Source organism: Jaculus jaculus, chromosome 19 (assembly GCF_020740685.1).
Source record: "Jaculus jaculus isolate mJacJac1 chromosome 19, mJacJac1.mat.Y.cur, whole genome shotgun sequence".
NCBI classification, from domain to species: Eukaryota; Metazoa; Chordata; class Mammalia; order Rodentia; family Dipodidae; genus Jaculus; species Jaculus jaculus.
The window spans coordinates 26,412,836-26,439,408 of NC_059120.1; the positions used below are offsets into that span (position 1 = coordinate 26,412,836).

Below are 26,573 nucleotides of genomic sequence, written 5' to 3' on the forward strand. Positions count from 1 at the left end.
GGAAAAACAAATAGCAGCAATATATGATGCTTCAGAGTAAAAAGTATAAAGGTTTATGCCCTGATAATGCTTTAAGAAGGGAGTGATGAATAGAAACTGTTCATATTTTATTTTACCCATGCATCTTTGTTGCTTACCTCAGCCAAATGTACATCCCAACTTGGATCATCTCAACCATCCAAGAGACTGGGTAACTTACCCCACAGAAATATTGAAATTCATTTGTTGAGTAATATTTGTGTATACATGGTAAAATCTTGTGTCACTGTCTCATATGTAGTCTATTGTGATTCTACTTTTTCAAAAAGTTTGTGATTTGGCAAAGTATATATGAAAAATGGCACATTCTTCTCTTTGGCCAATCTGCCAAACTGAATATCACCATCATTAAATAACAAAGATACTACAGGATTCTAAGAAAAATAATAGAGCACACATTTGCTTATAAAATTTGATAAATGAATATTTCCTAATTCATTCATTAATTGAGAGAAAGTCAACAAAATTTCTGGGAGTTCAAGGGTGACTGTGACTAGTGTGGGGGGACAGGTGGGGAGCAACTAGCAACCAGCATGACAGGTTTTGTGGAACTGTGTAAGTACTGAGCTATGGTGAGGAATCCAAACTTCACTGCAGGCCTAGGTAATCCACTGGGTTCCATCTCTTATTCAAGTTATTAATACCAATTGCTCTCAACAGCTAGGTAGTCATAGAGATAAGTTGTACAAGAAACATATGAAGAGCTTTCTCTTTGCTGATAGCAGATGGATTAGAACATGATTAATCAACAGTCAAACTGATTAAATTATTGGGTTCACTGTTCAGATAAGAGGTTTTGGATACACTCTGCCAAACTGTAATTAAGTTAGAAATTTCTGCTGGCCTGCTTAGATGATCATGTGATGTACTTTGAAGAAATCTTTTACAGCCCAGAAGAGCAGCTGTGAAGGTATACTCATGAGTTAGTTTTGATAATTATTAATTAGTTTTAAGTTGTACAGAATTCTCATTGAAAAATCATAAATAATTTTTTAAATTTTTTCATATTTTTTTTAATCAACACTGACTCTCATCTAGAAACCACTAGAAATAAGATAGCTATTTTTCAAGGGGATATCAAAAAGAATCTGGCAGCATGTTTCCACTTCTGAAATATGGTTAATAAACTATCGAATGAATTTCCATGCAAAATACTAAATACAAAATACTGGGAATAAAAAAAAAATGCTGGGCTTGTGGGCTGGAGAGATGGAGAGTGGTTAAACACTTGCATGTGAAGCCTAAGGACCCGGGTTCGAGGCTCCATTCCCCAGGACCCACGTTAGCCAGATGCACAAGGGCGTGCACGCGTCTGGAGTTCGTTTGCAGTGGCTGGAGGCCCTGGTGTGCCCATTCTCTCTCTCTCTTTCTCTGTCTGTAATTTTCAAATAAATAAATAAGAAAACAAAATTAAAAAAAAACAAAAAGCAAAATACTGGACTTGATCTATAAAAAATGCAATCTACTTATATCAAAATAAGGAAATTTCTATGGAATCAAGAACTAGGTGCTGGGAAGATGGATCAGAAGTGAAAGGGGTTTGCTTGTGAAGCCTGCTGGCTCAAGCTCAATATTCAAGATGCCAAGTAAGCAGGAAAGAAAAAGTGGATCAACCACTTCCTGTCCATTTGCTGCAGCAGTTGGCCCTGACACGAGATCCACCTCCACACGTGCACACACACACACACACACACGTGTACACACACGCACACACACGTGTACACACACACGTGTACACACACATACCTACACACACACGTGCACGCACACACACGTGCACACACACGTGTACACACACACCTACACACACGTGCACACACACACGTGCACACACATGCACACACACGTGTACACACACACCTACACACACGTGCACACACACACGTGCACACACAGACCTCCACACATGCACACACACACACCTCCACACACACGTGCACACACACACACCTCCACACGTGCACACACACACACACCTCCACACATGTACACACACACGTGTACACACGCACACATGTACACACACACGTGTACACACACATGTGTACACACACACCTCCACACGTGTACACACACACACACACACACACACACACACGTGTGCATGTGCATAAATAAATACTTTTTTTCTTTACAAAAGAAAGAACTAAAGCTGGAAAGATGTCTCAACTGGTTAAAGGTTTTGCTCGCAAAACCTGCCAGCCTAGCGTCAGTCCGCAGCACCCATGCAAAGCCACATGCACAAGGCAGCGCAGGCTTCTGGGGTCATTTGAGAGCCAGGAGGCCCTGGCCTGGCCATACTTCCATACTCTCTGTGCACTTCTCTCTGCTCATTCTCTCTTTGTCCCCCTCTCTCTTACATTCTCCATTCCCCATCTCTCCTTGGAAATAAATCAATTAAAACAATAAAATAGTACAGAAGTAAAGCGGCCCAAAGCCAAGGCCCCAGAAGACAAGCTGGTTGTGGGTGGCATTTCCCCGCACGCTTTCTACCAGTAACCTTTAGGCAAGAGCGAGGACTACAGCTGAGGAGGCAGGCCATGAATAAAGGTATAATTCTTTTTTTACAACCTATATCTTGTGAAAAGAGAGAAAGAATATTTACTTTATTATCTCATAAACTGCATATCAACAATAGCTCTATACATTTGTGGGCATGCTATATTTTACAGTTTTTTTTTAAATAAGCTCAGCAAACAAAAATAAAAGGTTATAGGATGTAAAATTGAAGCTGTCAATATTTTTGAGTTGGCAATTTAGAATGTTCTGTCTCAGCATTACCACTTTCATTAATATATGATTCTGAATGGTGTTTAACAAAGGCTAGTGTTTCTAGCCATTCCTTTAACAACATAATGATTCCCACATAACTGCTAAAATTATTTTCATCTACCACTACTTAACATAGCAAAATAGTCATGCACCAAAGAACTCTAAAACATGTAGCATGGAAACATTTCAAATTGGTGAAGTTTCTATCTGAAACCCTTGACACAAATTAATGATTCAATGGCAATCTTAAATTCATATTGAAATTATACTTGGTAACATGTCTCCTAACTTGTGTCTATCTTGGGGAATCTTCTTACTAAAATAGGAAGGCACAGTATGGGGGAAAATTTGAGCTCATTTCTGTGATTAGCAAATAAAAAATCATTTGAGAATATCCACCATTTCTCCGAATGTAAATTGAGCAGCTATGAGATTTAATAATTAAAATAATAAAGTTTAAAGTCTGCTTTCTCATAATTCCAATACCCCTATTCAATAGCATTCCCTCACAATACTAGGTTATAAAAATGTTGTATTATAATTACAAAACATCATTTAAAAATGTATTATGTCCTACAGTACTTAGCCCTGACAAACAATTACTGGACCACATTCAACTCAATACAAAAAAGTCTTTATCATAAGGTTAAAATTAGCCTTGGAACAATAAAGGCTTTCAAAGCCATTCTAAACTCTAAACTTCTACACACCAACTTCCTTTGAGGAAATGCAAACAAGTACTGAAGGACACTTGAAAAACTTACTGTGCCTGTGCTCTAAAATTTTCAACCTTTCTGGGTTCTAGGAGGAAAGGAATGGTCTTGTTATATTTGAAAAGTGGTCCTTATGGCTTCACAAAAAAGTGCTTTATAAATCTAAATCAAATCAAAACAAAACAAAATCAAATCACTAAGTAAACAAAGTACCCATGAAAATTCTGGATTTTATTAATACATTTTTCGTAGTAATATTCTTAGTTTTCAAGATTGCAATTTATCCAGGTATGGTGACCCATGCCTTTAAACCTAACAATCAGGAGACAGAGGTAGGAGGATCCATATGAGGTTGAGGCCAGCCTGAGACTACAAAGTGAATTCCCTCTCAGCCTCACCTAGAGTGAGACCATACTTGGAAAAACCACAAACAGAAAAAAGATTGCAGTTTAGACATTAGTTTAGACATTGGTATAAGAAAAAAAAATGTTTTATGGAACAGAGACCAAGGAGTTCCAGGCTGACATGAACCTCGCAATCCTTTTCTACCTTGGGGGAGTTGGGATTATAGGGAGGTATTAATATTTTATACAGAAATGACTATGTTATATCCATGTAGATCCATGGCTTTCAAAGATTTCAATCAGATATTCTATTAGCAAAATAAATTATTAATATATTCACAATTAAACATTTATAGTATTAGAAATCAGGAAAAAGGGGCTGGAGAGATGGCTTAGCAGTTAAGCGCTTGCCTGTGAAGCCTACGGATCCCGGTTTGAGGCTCGATTCCCCAGGACCCACATTAGCCAGATGCACAAGGGGGCGCATGCATCTGGAATTCGTATGCAGTGGCTGGAAGCCCTGGCGCGCCCATTCTCTCTCTCTCTCTGTCTTTGCCTCTTTCTCTGTCTGTCACTCTAAATTAAATAAATAAAAATAAACCAAAAAATAAAAAAAATTTTTAAAAAAATCAGGAAAAAGAGAGAAGGATGGATGGATGCATGCTAGATAGATGATAAATAGATAGTAGATAGCTTTTAGAGACCTCTGAACACACAAAATTCAGGAGTGTAGAAAGAAGAGTGAGTGAAAAGGTAAGAAAGTCAAGAAACTACCTCACAAAGTATAGGAACAAGAGTCAACAGATATCTATTGCAAAAAGTCAGATAATAATGAGCTGCTTCCTTAGCCACCCTCAGGACCTCCTCCATCCCAGCCTCTCCAGCCACCAGGCAGCTTTGTAACGCCCAGATCCCCTCTCAAATCTTGTACCAAATGAAATAAAAGTTTTGTGCAGCAAAATAGTAATAATAATAATAATAATAAGCTGATTATTATGCAAGTGATGCTAATTTAAATCAGTGGGTCAAAGTAAATAAATGAAGAATAGATAAAATAAGAATGACATGGAAGTAGGATGGATATCTAATGGGAAGAACAAGGGTTTTAATGAAAGAGAGGTTCAGTAGAGGAATCAAAATGTATCCTACACATGAATGAAACTGTCACATGGGAAAACAAGTGAATTGAGAGAGGAGAGCTTAGATTTTTTTTTTTTTTGGGGGGGGGGTTTCAAGGTAGGATCTCACTCTGGCCCAGACTGAGCTGGAATTCACTATGGAGTCTCAGGGTGGGTTTGAACTCATGGCGATCCTTCTACCTCTGCCTCCCTAGTGCTGGGATTAAAAGCATGCGCCACCATGCCCGGCAGAGCTTAGATTCTTAAAAAGTCAGATAATGTGTTTATTGTTTGTTTTCTTTGTTTTGCTTTTTTGTTTTTTTTTTGAGAGCGACAGACACAGAGAGAAAGACAGATAGAGGGAGAGAGAGAGAATGGGTGCGCCAGGGCTTCCAGCCTCTGCAAACGAACTCCAGACGCGTGTGCTCCCTTGTGCATCTGGCTAACATGGGGCCTGGGGAATCAAGCCTTGAACCGGAGTCCTTAGGCTTCACAGGCAAGCGCTTAACCGCTAAGCCATCTCTCCAGCCCTGTTTATTGTTTTTTGTTAACATAATCTCTATCACAGTTCTTCAGTTCTCCCTCAGACTGTACCATGAAAATACTCAAAGACAAAATAAACCACTGAGGAGTGAGCATGTTTGTGTTCCAGTAAAAACTTACACCTGTAACACTAGCACTCAGGAGGCAGAGGCAGGAGGGTTGCTGTGAGTTTGAGGCCAGCCTAAGACACCATAGTGACTTCCTGGTCATTCTGGGCCAAAGTGAGACTCTACCTCAAAAAAAAAAAAAAACCCTTTTCTATGGACATTAAAATTTGAACTTCATATTTATGTTTGCACATATTGACTAGCTATTTTTTCTTATTGCTATTTACATAATTTTTGTGACAAAAATTATTTTTTTTAAAAAAAATATTTAAGTCTGATTTTCTTTGTCCCCCAAATTCATATTGGGAAATCTAGTTACTAAAATGAAAGCATAAGTAGGTGAATAAGATATGAGGGTAAAACCCTCAGGAATGAGGTCATTAGCTTTAAGAAAGAGGATTGAGAAAGAATTCACCATTACCAGCATGAGGGCGTAGTTACAGGCAACTGCCTACATACCAGAAGGCAGATGGTCAACAGACATCACATTCCCGCTGCCTTCAGCAGGGGCTTCTTCACTGCACAGCAATCACAAACATATGCCTGGTGTCTATGAGCTAATTGGTCTATATATTTTGCTACAGTAGTCAACTGGATTATTATTTCAAAGAAGAGAAATACTTCTTAGCTCATATACTGCACAAAAACCAACAAGAGATTGGACTTAATCCACAGAGTCTGAGGAAAGCCAACAGAGGAGCCATTAAAAGAGCATTCTGCTTTTCCAACTACATTGTGAGGATGAAGACTACATAATTGCTCAAAAGTAATTCATTTTCTTAATATGAGTAGAAAATTAGTCTTGGATTGTTTGATAAGTAGCAACATCAAAGTGGCAGATTACTAGTGAATGCTGCTCTCAGTGCCAGCCTGATAACCTCCTCCATAGAGATGGGAGTTGATGCTGAGGGAATTCAAAACTCATCAAAGAAGAAAATCAGAGGCTGCTGAGAGCTCAACACTAAAGGAGACTTACAACATGCCCTCCAAGGCTCAGGAAACATTATGGAAGAGGAGGAGGGAAAGAAGATGAGAGCCACAGGGTAGGAATGTGCACTCTGACACACTATTCTACTCAGAGACTGTCTGGTGCATTCAGGATCCCACAGAGATTACCGATCACTCCACTGAGGGGGGCCTCAGGACATAGGAATGGGGACAAGGAAAATAAGAGTGTAACCTGATGAAAATATAACTGATATGTAATATTTTCATATAGTAAACTTCAAATAAATTAAAATAACATTAAATAAAAATAAAAACTAACCCAGGTGTGTCAGCCCACACCTTTAATCTCAGCATTCAGGAGACAAAGGCAGGAGGACTGTTGTGAGTTTGAGGTCAGCCTGGGCTAGAACAAGACCCTACCTCCAAAACCTAAAAATTAAAAATGTAAAAATTTTTAAAAAGCAAGTAAGTGGTCAATGTTTAATAATAGATTCAAAAAAATTAATTCCTTGAGGAAGATATTTTTAAGTTTTCTTTCAAAAGAGATGTGCATTTAACAATCTGTATGTATGTGAGGTGGGGGTGGGGAACTCCACAATTAAATCTGTGTCCATAGTCCTTATGGCTCTCTGTGGACAATTACCAGTAATTATCAGCACAAATTATTTATGTAACATGAAACAAAGGAATTAATTTTAAAAGATTAGCATCATTAGGGAGAAAATGCAGTAATGTCATCTGTAACATTTACTAGCGGTACATGTATATTTAGTTTCAAGTTTGGGTGAAGGTCACACAGATATCATAGATCTCCAGAACAATGAGATTCTTATATACTTATATTTATCATTGTTCTGATTACCAATGTCTAAAGCATGAATAAATTGTATGCAATAGGTCTATATAAATACAACTTGCCTGCTACAATAGTCCCCAGGGAAGCTAAAATTGAAAAGAAAAGAAAACAGATAAAAAACTGCCACTATTTCCTCAGAAATATTTTTTCATAATAGTAAATTTTTAAGTGCTGCATTATTGATAACTTTTCTGGTACCAAAATAAAGTAATTCTTATCATAAACCACTACCTATAAAGAAGAGAATGCTGACATTCATTTGTTAGCATACTGATAAATTTTTATTTTCTTAATGAAATTAAATTTTACTAAGTACTCATAGTAGATACTAAACATAGTACCATATGATGATATTATAATTGTGTCCTGATATTTCAAACTAATTTTAATGAGATTTATTTCAAAGTAATCTGATTTTTTTATAAAATAGTTGCAAATCTAATATGTACACAGGTGTAGATCATGGATAACTTAGTCTTCATAAGCAAATTATATAATTTTCTTAGAGAAGATAGAGAGTATGGGCTGGTAAGAAATACTCAAATGACTGCTTATTCACATGGAAAATAGTTTCTAATGCTATAAAAAGGGCTTACATTTACCCAAGTCACAATCATTATTTTCACAAATAACAGATAGACAGCTATATAAACTAGAATATAGACATAGGAAAATCATATCTATAAATATTGTGATATAACTGAGGGATCAGAAGAAGGTATTAAATGGAATCAAAAGCCTGACCTGACCAAGAGACAAGGGACCAATAATGATTATCCCAAACATATTCATTTGCATTTTAGGTGTCACATTTAAGGAAGTTCAAGAGACATGATGGCATGTTTAAAAAATAATGACATCAGATTACCAGACTCACATACTGATTGTTTCATCAGATTTGGCATGTCGCCAAAACAAGTAATCACCTCTTTTATTTCCTTTTCCTCACAGGTAAAGCATGTTAAGTCAGAGATAACAACTTAAAACATGATGGCCAAAAGCATTAATTAATGAAAATAACAAATAACAAAAATAAAAAAATAACAAAATGCATTGAGCTTGAAGCCAAAGGACAGTAAAGTACTTGGAATATTCTGCAGCACTTCAGAAATGTACATGAGGATTTCCTGGTTTGTGCAGAGTTCTTCTTGCATCATCTGCAGTATGTCATAGCATATGTAGTATGGCATTGTGTACAATTTATCTTTGATGAGCTGATGATGAGTTTCTGGAACATTGCATATAGCCTTGAGTAATGCAGGGTACCTGCACCGACACACAGGGAGAGGTCTGCAGGAGGACTTCCAAATACTAATTTGCCAAAGCTGTGTGTGGCAGTGATACAGGTGGACCCAATAAAGGATTATAAGAATTTTGAAATAGTTCTGCAGAAAGCCTGCCAACTGTTCTCTTCAGTAAAAGGACAGAAATTCAGCTGGACATTGTAGACCAACAATAGGGAAAAATAAAAAATATATGTATGTATATAAAAATAAATATATGTATGTGTATATAGCCCAGACTTTTATACTTTTCTATATATGCACACACACACACACACAAACACACACACACACACACATATTCATGTACAGTAATATAATGTTAGAGCAGAAGATGCATTCTTTACTTCAATAATAAAATCAATGAAGTTCCAACAAAAGCTACAAATGAAAGGGTCTCAATCTTGAATATGTTTTATAGGATTTATGGGATTATAAATGTCATGATTAGGACATAGGACAAAAATAGAAGATAGACAGAGGGACAAATAAACCCAGCCCTAGAATTAAGGGAGACCAAATTCCTTCAGTAAAGAATCAAGTGTATCCAGGCATGGTGACACATGCCTTTAATTTCAGTATTTAGGAGGCAGAGGTAGGAGGATCACTGTGCGTCCAAGGCCACCCTGAAACTAGGTCATCCTGGGCTAAAGTGAGAACCTACCTTGTAAAATCAAACAACAAAGAGCTAAAAAGACAGAGATGAAACAACGAATGGACTAACAACATGACAAAAAATAGATAGTTATAGTTTGCTTTCTAAAATTTCAAATGCACAAACGTAAGGTGAAGAAGGTACAATAGGTTCCATGGTGTAGTGGTTAATACTCTGTGCCCTGAGAAGGTAGAATTTTCCAACTGGAAAGCTTGATAAAATAACACAGAGACCATTTGTGATGGTGCATGCCTTTAATCCCAGTACTTGGCAGACAGAGGTGGGAGGGTCAGTGTGCATTTGAGGCCATCTTGAGACTACATAGTGAATTCTAGGTCAGCTTGGACTAGAGTGAGACCCTACGTCAACAACAACAACAACAACAGCAACAAGATAATAATAAGGGCTGGCGAGATGGCTTAATGGTTAAGATGCTTTCCTGTAAAGCCTACAAACTCATGTTCAACTCTCCAGGTCTCATGTAAGCCAGATGCATAGTGAACCAAGCAAGCAATGTTGCACATGTGCACAAGAGAGTGCACACATCTGGAGTTTGACTGCAGTGGCAGGAGGCCCTGGTGCATAAATTCTCTCTCACACCCACTCTTACTCTCACATAAAAACAAAACAAAACAAAACAAAACAGGCAGTCTGTTGGTATTGGGCTTGCCTCAAAAAAGAACAAAACAAATAATAAAAACAGAAAGAAAGAAGAAAAGAGAGGAAGCCTAAAAAACCATACAGCTTCTAAATTTGTTCAAAAATGGAAGGATTATACCCTTTTCCTCCCCATATGTGAAGTACTGATTATAGTAATAGCAAGTTAGTATTAGGGAAATGTTGTAAGTATTACATTCTTTTTCGACCTGTTCCAAGAAGTGATTTTCATTTGTGAAAGATTGGAAGATATTTACTGGGATACTAGGAATAGTGTTGCAAGAGCTCATTACATATCATATGAGAAATAGCTAAAATAAGCATCAGTAAGAGAAGGGACATATAAAGCACATATAGCAATTATCTTTCTGTGTCTAACTAGTATCAATTAGCCTGTGTCCTATAGATTCAGCCATGTTTATATATGTCAAGACCTCTTTTTTGGCATGGCTGAGTAACACATACACAAAGAGAGAGAGAGAGAGAAGAAAATGCACTTGTTTTGAAGGCCTAATGGCCTGTGCTCAATTCTCCAATACCCAAGTAAAAGCCAGTTCAAAGTGGTGCATGCCTTTGGTTTGTGTGCAGTGGAAAAAAACCGTGACATACCCATTCAATTTCTCTCTCTCCCTTTCTATCTCTCTCTCTCTTTCTCTGTGGATCTTCCCAACACCCCCCCACCACTGCTTAAAAATAAATAAAGTTAAAAAATAAAAAGTATATTAAAAATTTGTTAAGAATTTTAAGGATAGTCTTACAAAAGTGAATAAGAAAAATGCAAGCAGGTGTAATAGGGAGCAGCTGAGTTTTGTCAAAATATTTAACATTGTTTAATGTGTTTAACCTTATTTAGCTAGAAGCAACCTTTAATTTTAAAGTTGTAGAAATTAGGCTAAAAGGAAATATGTTAAGAAAATCCAGCCTGTAAATGACTATATCCCATATGTTCAAAAGTACTCTTCAACATGATATAGGCAGATACAGCTGTAAAGAAATACAAAATGATTATCCATCTTTCTTTTTTTTTTTTTTTTGAGATAGGGTCTCACTCTAGCCCAGGCTGACCTGGAACTCACTATGTAGTTTCAGGGTGTCCTGGAACTCATGGTGATCCTCCTACCTCAGCCTCCCGAGGGCTGGGATTAAAGGTGTGCACCACCATGCCTGGCAACTACTCATCCTTTTTATAGAAGAAGGATAGTATCAGTAATAGGTAAACAGTCAGAATAGTGTACATGGAAAACAGAAAACTGCATATTTTTGCACTTATGATTTCTGTCAATAAGGCAAAACTTTTAAAGAACCAGCACTATTTAATGTTGCTGGAGAAGGATGACCCCCTTCTTATAATATATGAGTTGTTAGGATATTTTTGGAAATTAATATTCAGTGTGTTTCTCAAAACTATAAATAAAAGCTTTTGATTAATATCCCACTCCAGTATACTATTCTATAAAAATGATCAAATAGGACACCAAAATTTTGTGAAACCCTAATATTCATCAAGAAGGACTTGATGGAGTGGTTAGAGATTTGGGTTATTTGCAGATCACTTGCCTAGGAGACAAATCCCTGGGGCAGACAAGCAAATGGATGAAGTCAATGGAGTAAATTATACTTCATGTAATTCACATAATGTTGGTTGCCCAGCTATTAAAGTGAATAATTAATGCCTACATACTTTCATTCTTTTTGTCTTTTTGAGGCAAGCCCAGCAGACTGCATGAGATGAGAGAGAAAGAGAGAATTGGCACCCCAGGGCCTCCAGCCACTGAAATTGAACTCCAAAGGTGTGTGCCCTCTTGTGCGCATGTGCAACCTTGCACACTTGCGTCACTGTGCCTCTGGCTTACATGGGACCTGGAAAGTCAGACGTGAGTCCTTACTCTTTGCAGACAAGCAACCTAACCGCTAAGCCATCTCTCCAGCCCAATACTTTCATTCTAACATGAAAAATAGGTTCTTACACAATTTTATTTATTTAGTTCTCTCTCGTTCTTACTTTCTTTTTTCTTCAGCTCAGGTTGGCTTCATTTGGGCACATAGACATTCTTTTACCACAGCCTTGCAAATGAGAGATTAAAGGCAAGCACCACTATATCTGGCTCAAGCATGAGAATATATACACAGAGAAGTACAGTGACATATAATATATCTATCTAGTGTAATAAAATATAAAACTTATAAAATTAAGCATAATTTTAAAAAATTAAAGTGATGACTCCTTTGGTCATAATGATTTCTTCAACGAATTGATATTTACATTTGGTACATATTTTGACATAACAAAAATACCTTAAGTTATCACTTTCTCATTGAAAACTCAATGCATTTTTTCTTTCTCTGTATGTGTGTTCATACACACACACACACACACACACACACACACACACACACATGCATGCATTTACACATACATTTCTAAAAACTGCATTTTTAGGGGCTGGAGAGATGGCCCAGAAGCTAAGGCACTTTCCTATAAAGCCTAAAGGTTATGCTTCCCTAGTACCCACATAAAGCCAGATGCACAAAGTGAAACATGCATCTGGAGCTCATATGCAGTGGCCAGAGGCCCTGGCACGCATTCATATTCTCTTTCTCCCTCTCCCTCTCTACAAATAAAGAAAGAAAGAAAACATTTTAGCTTGTTTTCACTAAAGTAGATGCATTGTCTCTTTACACAGGAGTAGGAAAGGAAAAATATATCACAATAAAAATAAAAGATACATTACATGTCAAACTGACAGCAATTGAAGAAGCATTGTGCTGTTATTGAGAGGGGAGTCTAAGGTATGTGTGTGTATATATATTATATATACATATCCTAGATACAGAGTTACTGTCAATCAACAAACTATACAATTATTTAATATGTGGATGCAGCCAGTTCTCATTGCATTAAACTGTCTGATTCTTCCTTGAAAGTGGTGTTATCCATCTGAACACATATTCAATTACATTTTCCACTAAGGATCAACTGCTAAAATCAATGCACACATCATAGATACCTGTGTTTTTCTTTCTCCACTAGCGTTTAAGATTGCTACAATTCTATAAGTATTGACTGACATCATTAGATTATTTAGGGTGAAGAACGTAAAGCAAAGATACTGTTTCCATGTAAGTAATATAATAGAAAGTACAATTCTATGGTTAAATTCTATAGTTGTTTTTTTCCTCAAGCAAGGATTGAGATTCAACACCCCTGGGTAAAAACCAGTTAGGATAAAGATATATGAAAGTCAGTTTTATTAGTAACAGCAAGAGAGTGTCTTCAGTATTCTAGGTATTCTGTTATAACAGAACAACAAATTTAGTTCTCACAATGTGACTGTTCAGTGAGGACAAAAGTTGACACTTCTGCATTGATCAGATCCCAGGAATAAGACAGTTATATTTATGTAGACAAAGTACCTCTGTCTCTTCTCCTTCACCCCATATTTCTTGTTATGTAAGCTAGCATTTCAACTCTTTATCCAATGTTTCATATGCATTTGTTATCCACAAGCATCCTGTAATCTTTAGTCACAGTTTCAATCAAACATACAGTTTGACTATACATTGATATTTATAACTATGGAAATATTGGTCATGTGTCACCTTGTGCATCTGGCTTATGTGGGTACTGTGGAATCAAACCTGTGTCCTTAGGCAGACCAGAAGGAAATCTATGACCTTATTTAGTTTTTTTTTTAACTGCTCTTGTTCTAATCATTTACCCCACATTAAAGCTTTGTTGTTCTAAACACACATTTGGCTTCCTAATTCACAGGCTGGGTCTTTCCACATGTCATGGAAACTCCAAAGAGTGGCTGTACCTTCTGCTTTCCACAAGTCAAAAAGATTGGATAAAGGCCCCATTTGTCCTATTTCCTGGGAAATCCCTCATGCAGGCTATTGGCTCCCTGATTCTAGACTGTTCTTGTAGCTACTTGTATAACTCTGGCTATGTTGGGGATATGGGGTGAAGGAGTCTCCCTCTAAAAGTACAGGTGTTTGAAGTTTGCTTCTCTGTGTGACTGTGTAGGAGGTAGAGGTTAGGACAAAGTAACTAGGTATGCTTGTAGGAGTTGCCCTCAGATAGAATTAATGGACTTCTGTTGAGACTTTGGTTAGTTTTGAACTAAATAAACTTATTTTTCTTTTAGATACTATCTAGCCTCAAATATTTTCTTACAGCAAAACAAAAATGACTAGCATATCTCTTGTCCTGGAATTTCGATTTGCAATCCTACCAGAGCTTTCTTTTCTACAGACCAATTTTGGCTCCTTTCATTTATTTGTTCATTTTGGCATCACTCATTCTCCAGTAGATTCCTATGAAATGGCTCATACCAGGTGAATATTTTCTCCTGTCATGCTATAGTTTGAATGTATGACTTCTAAAAATAAGCTATCATAATATGATAGCATTAGGAGTTATGGCCTTATAGTGGTAATTGGATAATAACAGCTCCTTCTTTATTAATGCAATTGAGATCTTTATTAAATATATTGCATAAAGCACTCAGCTAGCTACTCTATTGATATTCTATCTTCTAATATATAAGGATACAGCAAGACAACCTCATAGACCAAATCATTATGCCTTGAATGTTAACTATGAGGAGTGAATTTCTGTTCTCTGCAAATGAACTAGTATTGAGTATTTTGCAGCACAAAAATATGATTTGTATTGTGTCCAGTATAACTGAACATTAAAATATAAAATTTGGGGATTGGAGAGATTGCTCAGCAACTAAATCACTTGCCTACAAAGCCTAATGACCTGGGTTTGATTTTCCGGCACCCATGTAAATCCAGATACACAAAGAGTAGCACATGTATCTGGAGTGTGTTTGCAGTAACTAGAGGCACTGCTGTGTCCATTCTCTTTGCCTGTCTTTGTTCTCTTTCTCTTCTTGCAAATAATAAAAAGGCTTAAAATTTAACAAAAAAAAAATTTCGACATTGAAGTTATATCTCTGAAATTCTTTTATTATTTATTTATTTATTTATTTGAGAATGACAGAGAAAGAGGCAGATAGAGAGAATGGGTATGCCAGGGCCTCCAGCCACTGCAAATGAACTCCAGACATGTGTGCCTCCTTGTGCATCTGGCTAACATGGGTCCTGGGGAATTGAGCTTCGAACCAGGCTCGAACCCCAAAATTATATGTATAAACCATAGTTTACATATATAGCATAGTAGAATGGCAGGTCCTATGTTTAACAGGAATTAATAGTATTCATAGTTTTGAATACTAATCCTCAATCCCACCATCTAGATATCATAAAAATATAGGATAAAAAATAAAAAGCTAGGGCTGGAGAGATGGCTGGCTTGCCTGTTAAGGTGTTTTTCTGTGGAGCCAAAGGATACAGGTTCAATTCACCAGTTTCCACATAGGCCAGATGCACAAGGTGACACACGTTTCTAGAGTTCATTTGCAGTGGTTAGAGGCCCTGGTGAGCCCATTCTCTCTTTATCTGCCTCTCTCTCTCTCTCTTCCTTTCAAATAAATAAATACATACATAAAGTGAAAAATAGTAAAAAGCTAAAACAAATGAATTTTCTTAAATTGGTATATAACACATACATGTTTATCTTTTGAGGGAGCTAAAACTGAAGATGACCAATTTTATATTTAATTCATGCATTATAGTTTTATAATTATAATATCTACACTTTGAGAATTATATATGAGTATATACATTATACATCTTATACATGAATTATACAGTATACATTTCTAGAAAGCAAAGTAATATCTTTATATTCTAATTTAATGTGACTCCTAAGATAGTTATATTATAAAGGCCCTGGGGAAGTATGGAACTTTCACTAATGATACTCAGCACTTAAGTTTTTTCAACATCACCAGATACAGGAGATGGTGTATTATGTTAGTTGCAATGAGGTATTGTTTCCTAGAGTAAGCCTATCATGTATTTTTCTATTACAGATGTTGGCATTGACATAATTTGCAACCTTGTGATAATTTTCCAGAATTATTCTTGTGTGTGTGTGTGAGAGAGAGAGAGAGAGAGAGAGAGAGAGAGAGAGAGAGAGAGAGATAAGTGGTTTTATCATATTTATTTGCAACGAGAATGGGCCTTCTAGCATAGTAGAACACTGGAAATCAGCATTTTCCTTACTTTGCTGTCTAAACTTCATCTACTTTTCAGACCTGAGATTTTACCTGCTTTACATGTAAAACATAAGCCTAGATATTTTATTTTAATTCTTTTTGATTTTTAGCTAATGTGTAAAAACGAAATATTTTCTTAATGGGGCACTCTGTGGTATTTTGATGCATGTGTAATTTGTTGAATGTTTAAATTACATTAAAATCTCTATGTGGCCGGGCATGGTGGCGCACGCCTTTAATCCCAGCACTCGGGATGCAGAGGTAGGAGGATCACCATGAGTTCGAGGCTACCCTGAGACTACATAGTGAATTCCAGGAGAATCTGAGCTAGAGTGAAACCCTACCTCAAGAAAACAAAACAAAACAAAAAAAGTAAAATATCTATGTGTCAAATATTTGTCAGTTCTCTATTATGAAAATATTCAAAAACCTTTACTTTTTTGAAATGTTGAGGACATGATCATTATGAATACTCCTTACTGTATACAGGCACACCAGGACTTCTATGTGTAGCTACTGAAAACAGCATCCTCTGATCAGTCTTTCTCCATCCCTTCCTCCACCCTACTCTTTAGCCTCTGGTAATCATCATCCAACTCTCCATCTCTATGAGGTCTTTCTTAGTTTCATGAGAATATTTATGTTTCTATGATTGGCTTATGTCATGTAATGCAATACTCTCTAATTCATCTCTGTTTGCCAAATGCCAACAGTTTTTAGGGGCTGAATAGTATCCTATTGTACACATGTACCACTATTCACAAGTGGATGGGAACTTATGTCATTTCTATTTCTTTTCTTTTGCCACTAGCACAATATTGAGCATGACAGCAGTGCAGACATTTCCTTCATATAGTGTTGCAAACACTGTGAGTCAAGGTATGAAAAATGTTTGCATTACCTGCCATGAACTAAGCACTCCATGTACTACTGTGACCATCATCAACTCTCACTTAGCATCTGTAGTTCCTCGTGGTGAATGGATGTTATATCATCTGTCCTACTACTAATGGCTTTCCTAAGAACAGACATTTTTATGTCCTCAATTCTGAATATCATGGACGGCCAGTGTTTGAGGCCAATAATACATACCACAGGCATTGTAAATTTTTGTTCAGTGTTTAAGACAGAATTGAGGATCATTTTAAACCAGAAGAGCTCCTAATGAAGGAAGGGAGTGGGTATGAAAGGAAATTCAAAACAGGATATATTCAGTAAAGACACTGGGGCCTGTGAGGGTCCACTGCTCTTCTCAGGTCTTTCTAAACTGCTTCTGATGTTGATTTGTTGCTGTTGCTGCTATTGGTATTGAAATAGAGCCTCACTGTGCAGCCCAGGCTGCCCTTGAGCTTGTGACCCTCTTGTATGAACCTGTCAGGTTCTTGCATTACAGGCAAATGCCACTATGTCTGGCTGGATGCCAACTTCAAGGTGTCCACGTACCCAAAGAGAGTGGCACAGAGAGCAAGACTACCTTTCAATTAGATGCATGATAATGACTAGTTTATTTAAGCCTTTGGGTCTCTTTCCTTACATATAACATTATGAAACACTATGACAAAAGTCTTCTAGCTCTAAGGCCTATCATTATGCTTCAGATTCAATGTCTAATCAGATAATCTATGTCAGGACAGCATGTGAACTATTTAGATTGTGTCGTCTGTTTGGGTTGAGGTTTTAATTTATTTACTTATTTTTTAATGTGTGGTAGGGGTATGTATGGGCGCTCATGCTGCGGCTTCAGCATGAAGGTCAGAGGACAACCTTGGGGTGTTTGTCCTCTCCCTCTACCTTCTTTTTAAGACAGGGCCTCTTTTTGGTTTGTAGCTAAATGACTGCTGGTCAAACAGCCAAGAAGCTTCTGGATCCTTCTGGCTCTGCCTCACAATGATATAGGCATGTCTAGATATAGACTGTTGCAGTCACATCCACACTGCTGCCAGAAATCACCTGACCAAGAGCAGATTTTGGGGGGAAAAAGGAGTTTATTTTGGCTTATGGACCTGAGGGGAAGCTCCACGATGGCAGGGGAAATCGATGGCACGAGCAGAGGGTGGACATCACCTCCTGGCCAACATAAGGTGGACAATAGCAACAGGAGCGTGTGCCAAAAACTGGCAAGGGGAAACTGGCTATAACACCCATAAGCCCACCACCAACAATACACCGCCTCCAGGAGGCTTTAATTTCAAATTACCATCAGCTGGGGAGATGAGCATTCAGCATACCTAAGTTTATGGGGGACACCTAAATCAAACCACTGCACAGACAAATGTGCCACTTTGCATCTGGCTTTATGTACATGCTGGAGAACTGAATGCTGGGCAACAGGGTTTTTATTCTTATAAAGCAGACACCTTTAGCTGAACCATCTCCCCTGCCCTGTGTCAAATTTCTAGTGTTAGAAGGTTTAGGTCTTACCAAAGGTTTTGACTGTACACTGTGCACCTTATATTATGCAGTTATTTCCCTCAAGTAGTAACACTGGTAGAGATTTCAACCAACTTTCATGTTCACACTGCCATTAGGAAGGGATTTTTACATTGATTTACATGGTCACAGGACTAATTTTAGGTGTATCTTATGTATTTAACAAAGTTCTCTTTCATATATCAATCCCCCCAAAAGATTTCCTCTGATGCTGTATTTTTAATTCATTTCCAGGTGTCAAGGGGAAATATCAGGTTTATTTCAAGTCTGTGTCATCCACTATGCTGCAATACTTGACGTTACAAAATGTGATACAACTCTCCACACACGAAGCTTGATAGCATCATAAATTTGCCCTGCATGCCCTCGTTGACTTCGATAGGGCTTCAGCTTGTAGAATGATTGCAGATCAAGCCACTTTGATATAATGTAATTTTTAAGTAGCTTTTTTCCCTAAGTAGAAACATACTGAGAATAGCAAACTACCTGCCTAGCACACACACAGCAGTCAGCAATCCTCCTCCCTGTCAAAACATTTTCTCTTTCTGTGTGAGTGCTGACTATGGTGAGAGACATGCGAAGACTTTAAAGACAATCTCTGTGGTCACAGTAGATGCTCTTATTAGCATAACACAATTTGAGGGTCTTCATTAAAATCCATTCCTACAGAGCTGCACCTCATAAGAACCAGCAGACAAGCTATCAGTTGGATTATGGACCTTCTACACATGCAAAGCATGCTGCCTTTGCCTTCACTTTAAAGTCAGCTTTCATTTCCAAATGAAGAGTTATTGAGCTAGTTGATCAGAACTGAAGCATCTACCATAAATCATGAAGAGTGCAGCACACAGATATGTGGTTCAAGTTCAAGCAGCAATGATCTGCTACTTACACACCTGAAAACAATAAGCATTTTTATGCAATCACCCAGAGTCTAAAGAAATTCAAAGAATGGAAACTCTTTGAAATATAGAGGCTTTTGGATATCAAATTACCTTTGAAACCCCCCACCCAGAAGTATCTCTAACAAAATCTATTTGAAATACTGCTTCAATATTCTAAAAAATCAATAATTTAAACCACAGGTTGAACATTTTTACTGCTTCCACTGCAGACTGTCATTTTTCGAAATGAAAATGCTAATGACACCGAAAGGGAAAGCTCTAAGCAGCAGAGATGCATGAATGAAACCTGGGATTGGCTGGACTGGCTGGTTTGATCTCTTTCTCCCTCACTCATCTGTGACAAAATGTCTTTTAAAATCAACAACTTGCATCTCAGTGGTTCTAAAAAATTCACTTCTCTGTTGTACATTACATCCTTCTCTATAGGAAGTTAAGGAATGTGCTATAGTGAGACACTTCATAGTAAATATGAATACAGAATGTAATACCAAGTAGGCTGTATTATTTCAGTGTAATCTATAATGTTAGGACACCTTTAATATATTACATGGACACTGGGGAGAAGCTAATCCCTTGGTACTAATGGTTTTCATATCTATAACATGGTACTAAAATTTCAGCTGTGAAGCAAGCCTTGGTAATCCAGAGTTTAAGAGACTTAAACTCAGGAAGCACCCCCAAAACAACAAGATTTTTATTATCTCTGAAATTCATTTGTAATTTCTGAAGATTAAAGAAATGGATAGAGCTGGAGAGATGGCTTAGCGGTTAAGTGCTTGCCTGTGAAGCCTAAGGACCCCGGTTCAAGGCTCGGTTCCCCAGGTCCCACGTTAGCCAGATGCACAAGGGGGCACACGTGTCTGGAGTTCATTTACAGAGGCTGGAAGCCCTGGCGCACCCATTTACTCTCTCCCTCTATCTGTCTTTCTCTCTGTGTCTGTCACTCTCAAATAAATAAAAATGAACAAAAATTAAAAAAAAAAAAGAAAAAAAAAAGAAATGGATAAATCTGGGGAATAGCATAAACCCCACTGAGGTGGACCCTCAGTGGATTTGGACAGGGAGGAGGGAAATGATGGTACTAACAAATAATGTGTGCATTCAAAGCAAATTCTTAACAATAATAAGAAAAGAATAAGAAATGGATACAGGTGAGGGAATGGGAGGGAGGAGGTAATGGGAAGGAGGAGTGAAGGGGAGGTTAAACCAAAATTAAAGATGAAAAATGTCATATGGGAACATACTTGTTTATTAGGTAATAATATAATTTTAAAGAAGATTTTTAACAGAAGTACCTTGCTGTGGGTGGGTAAAGCTGTTCCAGAAATTAAGGGTTTTTGGGCCTTGAGAGGCCCAGATGTGAGGCCTCATGGAACTTACTGAGCCTAGCTAAAGTTTGGCCAACTGCCTCCAGCCAACTATGACTCAGCAGGGCGCCAAATGGCCTCTGGCCTGTTCCTTCCACACAGGAAGTTAGAGTTAGAACCAATCACCACAGAGGTCGCAGTATGCTATTGGCCCTTACATCTCACTCCATCCTAAAATCCCCACCTTCATTCTCAACATTATATAAACACCTGCCGGTAACAATAAAGTGACTTCTTGTTTTGATGAGACTCTTGGCTTGGTGGTTTTGCTCCTGGCCTTCGACACCCACCTTCCTTCTCAACCCCTTGGAAGGAATCAGTGGGCCCGGTCCTCCCCTAGCACTACCTGTGGGGGGTTGGGGAGACCTGGCAACTGGCACCCAATGTGGGGCTACAGGAACCTGGCAGACAGGTGCCCCATGTGAGGCATTCTCATTGAGGAGGTCAATCTCTGCATGTGCGGATGAGTGTACCCTTATAAGTTATGAGGCAGTCTTCATATTTAATGTGATAAACTTTGCTTCTATAACCTGTACTTGCTTGTCAACATCTCTTCATTCTCTTTCTCTTTCCTTTCACTTTCAGTTCACGGTAAGCTGCATCTGTGGCTTTTGTACAGCATGTTTACCTATCTTTTGGATCCTTGTGTTTCTGTTGCACTTGTGTGTCTGTGGGTTGCTATTTCCCTAATTTTATGGACATTTCTCTCTTGAATTTATAATATGGGACAGTCTACCTCTAAATCCAATCCTGCCTTAGAATCTCTCAGGGCACTCCTAAAGAGTAGAAGGCTTATTTTAACTGGTAATCAGGATCAATAGACCTGGGATTGCCTTCTTGAACTGGTGCCATGGCTGCCGGAAGGAAATCTCTTTGGTTGGGACACTTGGGATAGGGTAGGGCCCCTTGTATATCGGGCACATGTGGAGAAGGGTCAAATATCCCCCTTAGGGGTCCTCCCTACATCTCGGCCCTCAAGGGCTGCTTCCCTCCAAGACCAACCAAACATAAACAAAAGACAGAGGGAAAAGATAGTATACAGCCTAATCCGGCTACTCCTCATGGAGATACAGCTTTAAAAACCTCAGAAAAGGGTACATCTTTATACCCCTCACTCAATCTCTTTGAGAGTGCTCCCTGGCCTTCTGGGGAACCTCCTCCACCTCCTCTATCAACTAACCCTTTCTGGACCCTCTTGGCCCCTCCTTCACATTCAGCCACCAAGCCACCAAAAAATAAAGCTACTTTTTAATTTCCCATCAGTCTAAATCCTGGGGACAATCACCCCGCTGCCTGTTATCAGTGGGAAGCTCAGAACCTTAAGGAGCTTAAAAAGGCAGTCTCAGAGGATGGAACTAACTGTCCTTGGGCTGAGACCCTGTTACAGGGACTTGCCCATCAACTTTGTACAACCCAATATTGAAAAATTCTAGCCTGGGGCTGGAGAGTTGGCTTAGAGGTTAAGCACTTGTCCATGAAGCCTAAGGACCCCAGTTCAAGGCTAGATTCCCCAGGACCCACGTTAGCCAGATACACAAGGGGGTGCACACACCTGGAGTTTGTTTGCAGTGGTTGGAAGCCCTGGTACACCCATTCTCTCTCTCTTGCTCTCTGCCTCTTTCTCTCTCTCTATCTCTCTCTCTGTGTCACTCTCAAATAAATAAATAAAAATAAACCAAAAAATTTAAAAAAAAAGAAAAGTTCTAGCCTGGGCTGTCTTGTCGGGTCCCCTATACATTAACTGGTGTGCCTTTTTTAAAGATGAGTGCCATACATAGGCAGAATGAAACCAAAGTCAACAGCCCCCTGTGCTGATAACTTTTGGGGTGCTCTCCACTACCTCTGATCAATATGTAACAGGCACTCAACAGGCAGCTATACTTGATCCGTTATAGGGACCATGTCAGGGCACTAGGCTTTGCAGCGAAAAGGCTTGATGAGGGACCTTCTGAAACCCCCCTTATGGGTATTACTCAGAAACCATCTGAGGACTTGGCTACATTTATAGATAGGGTGGAAAAAAGCCTCCAAAGAAAATTTCCCCCAAGGGCATTATGGGATCAGTTTACTAAAATGTTGGTCTGGAGACTTCCAGTTAAGATGGTGATGTAGGTACCACGCCAAAGGACCCTGGGTGGGGGGAATGACCAAAAAGCTCAGCAAAATGCACACTTTTACTAAAAAGTGAGGTGGATAGGAAATTGAAGCAGCAGCAGAGAAGTAGAAGAGATCCAGAGCCCACACAGGCTGGCAAAAGTGGCCCCGGCAGCTCCGCCAACTGTTGAGGCAGCGCACCAGAAAGCAGCCAGACTCGGCTCCAACTGCAGGAAAAGCCAGGTGCGGGAGCTTCCACTCACACCGGCACTCTCTGCAACTCAGAAAACATGAAGGGAGAGCGGCAGTGAGCAAAAGAAGAGCAGATCACGAGGTAGAAAAACACGTAGAACAGCGAGAGAACTAGAGCAGCTGTGGCTCCCTACCCTCCCCCACTGCTTGAGCTCAGCTCCAGTGAACAGAGCAGTGGTCCCAGGGCCAGCCACACCAACTTGGGCCGACAGCAGGATCCAAGCAGGAGCAGAGTCCGGCAGCAACGTCAGTGGCTCCGGCACCGGTAACAGCGGCCCCAGCAGCAGTGGCAGACCCAGTAGCAGCAGCTTCAGTGTCATCAGCGGCAGTGGACCCAGCAGCAACAGCAGCTTCAGCAGCAGCAGTGGCTCCAGATGTGGCAGCTACAGCAGCAGCAGCAGCAGAGGCATCAGCAGCGGTAGGCCCAGCAGCAGCAGCTTCAGCTGCTGACAGACCCAGCAGAGGCAGCTTTAGCAGCAGCAGTTCCAGCAGGGGTGATGATCTGCAGGGCCACAGTTTCCAGGCTCAGTTTGCCCTGTAGGAAAAGCCAGTGCCTGGCTCCAGAAATCAGAACAGCAGCCCGATGACCCAGGTAGCAACTTGACTGAGACCAAAATCATCTAAGGTAACTGGGATTACACCAGGGAAGTGTCTCACTTGGTCACAAGCTGACTAGGATCCCTCAACAGACCAGAAATCTTAACCTCTATGTTGATAGAGGATCTGGTTGTTATAATAACTACTCTGGCATACATACTTGGGGCTATTTTTGATTGAATGGGTACAGTGTTTAGTTAACTTTTAGAATCTAGCTGTATTTTATTCCACTCAGCCTACTTGAATACTCCCATAGCAGGGAAACTCAACCCCTAGGAGCACCTTTGTAGATACTCTGAGATTTAAGAGCCACACCTAACACCTTAAGCTCCTACCCTGAAAATATATAAAATCAAATCAATTGATAAAGCTAAGACTACCCAGCTAGCTAAAAAATCCAAGCATTAACTTAATCCAAGATGCAAAAATATATACATGATAACAAAAGAAACACTAAAAAGCAAGATGATATAAATCCACCTAAAAGTATTAATGCATCATAAATGACTTCCAGTGAGAACGAGTTAGAGGAAATGGCCGAGAAAGATTTCAAAAGAATGACTGTAAATATGTCCAAAGAAGTCAGAGAACAAATCAAAGGAGTCAAAGAGGAACTTAAAGAGGAAATCAAAGGAATCAAAGAAGATGCAGGACACCAATTTCATGAAATAAAGAAGGCAATACAAGACATAAATAAGGAAATAGAAATAATAAAGAAAAACCAGTCAGAATTACTAGCAATGAAGAACACAGTTAAGGAAATAAAAAACTCTGTAGAAAATCTCACCAGTAGAATGGATGAAGGAGGGGACTAATAAAAATTAAAAAAAAAATTCAGGACATGGCTGGAGAGATGGTTTAGCAGTTAAGGCAGTGAAGCCTAAGAACTGAGGTTCCGTTTCCCAGTACCCAAGTAAACCAGATGCACAAGGTGGCAGAATGCATCTGGAGTTCGTTTGCAGTGGCTGGAGGCCCTGGTGTTCTCTCTCTCTCTCTCTCTCTCAGATAACTAAATAAAAATTAAATATCAAAAATAAATAAATAAAATAAAATATTGGTCTGGGAAGGGGTGACAGCTCATCACCACCTCATCTGTGCAGGTTTTAAGGACAACTACATGAGTAGTGGATTGTAGCCACCAAGGATGTTGGCACTATCTCCCACAAGGCTAGGGCCATGGCTGCCATCCTTCAGGAAAACAAACAGAGAGATTTGGCCACTACAATCTGCTCATTACAGTTAAACCCTAAAAAATCAACATGTTTCAGGGGCAGGGACGAGGGCCACTTTAAAAAGGAGTGCCACAACAAGATAAAGCCTCCCCCACCCTCTGGGGGGACGACCAATGCCCCTCACACCTGTTGTCCTAAATGCAAGAAGGGGTTTCAGTGGGCTAGGGAGTGTCAGTCAAAGTCTGACATACAGGGAAAGCCTTTAAACTCCTCCAGGGGCTCCCCCCAGCTCCGTTAAATAAGGTGAAAGAGACCATCAAAGCCCATTGGACCATCCCTCTGGTCCCCAGCCATAGACCCAAAATTATTTTAAATATTGGCAATAAAAGATTCAAACTTCCCATCGACATTGGAGTGGACCAAACGGTCCTGAGAAAGGAGGAAGTGCCCCCCTCTTGGCAGTTTGTACCCAGCCCTCTCCTACTGGGAGTTGGTGGGCAATTCACCTCCTGGGAGACTGCCACGAGGCTTCCTTGGACTGACCCAGGTGGGGACAGGGAAGAAGTCCGCCCTCTCATGATGACTGGGCTCACTGCTAACTTACTGGGTCAAGGCATCCTTGGAGATGCTGAGACTTTCATCACTACTAACCATAAGGCCTTTTATAATGATTTGTTAGATAGAAAAGAATATCAACAACAGTTTGAGGAAGGGAGGGAATGCCATCCCCAATTATACAGATGACCCTTACTCTGAGCAACTCAGACAAAAGTACTCCAATGAACACCCCCAATTCTAAGGGCCACTGCCCAGCACCCTCCACCCCATCTAAAATGCAGTGGAGACCGGGGGATCCTATATGGGTTGAGCAGTTGCCTCTCCCTTCTTCTAAGTTACACCAACTCTACATACTTATTGATCAACAGTTGGAGGCCAGACATATCCATCCCTCCACTAGTCCCTGGAACTCTCTCATCTTTGTCATAAAAAAGCCTAATGGGTCCTGGGGATTTTTACATGATTTAAAGAAGATAAATAAACACATTTTCCCCTTTTGAACCCCCCAGAGGGGACTCCCATGGATCCCAGCTATTACCAATATATACCATATTATTATCATTGACATTAAAGCTTACTTCTTCTCTATCCCTCTCCATCCAGGAGACATGGAAAAATTTACATTCTCTGTACCCGCTGTTAATTTTAGTGGCCTATATAGGAGATTTGAGTGGACTGTCTTACCTCAGGGCATTGCTAATAGCCCACCCATTTGTCAATATTACCTGTCACCAATTTTCTCTTCTCTTATCAATCTCCCCAATACCCTGTTTTATATTTACATGGATGATATTATTCTAGGGTGCCTAGATTCCTCCACACTCCAGGACCTTACCCACCAATGTCTAACTATCCTTCATACTTACAGCTTTAAAGTAGCTCATGAGAAAGTTCAAAGTATGCCTCCCTTTAAGATCTTGGGCTCTATTCTTACCCTAGATACAGTTTTACCTGTTAAACCACAACTTTATATTCAGGATTCTTACACCTTGCCTCAACTCAAGAAGCTCTTGGGAGAAATTAACTGGATGA

The 26,573-nt window shown here is 39.3% G+C and overlaps 1 protein-coding gene across 2 annotated transcripts in view; it reads right to left on the reverse strand.

Moving 5' to 3' along the window:
• Window positions 1–26,573, reverse strand: part of Dpyd (dihydropyrimidine dehydrogenase) — a 1,202,971-nt gene that overhangs the window by 426,314 nt on the left and 750,084 nt on the right. Inside the window, exon 15 of one of the 2 annotated variants that reach the window (XM_045137961.1) lies at window positions 3,621–3,686. The exons of the other annotated variant lie outside the window; for it this stretch is intronic. Coding sequence (XP_044993896.1) covers window positions 3,636–3,686 — 51 coding nt within the window. The 3' untranslated portion in view covers window positions 3,621–3,635. Of the gene's footprint in view, window positions 1–3,620; window positions 3,687–26,573 lie in introns of those variants that run through there. 2 annotated transcript variants of the gene reach the window in all.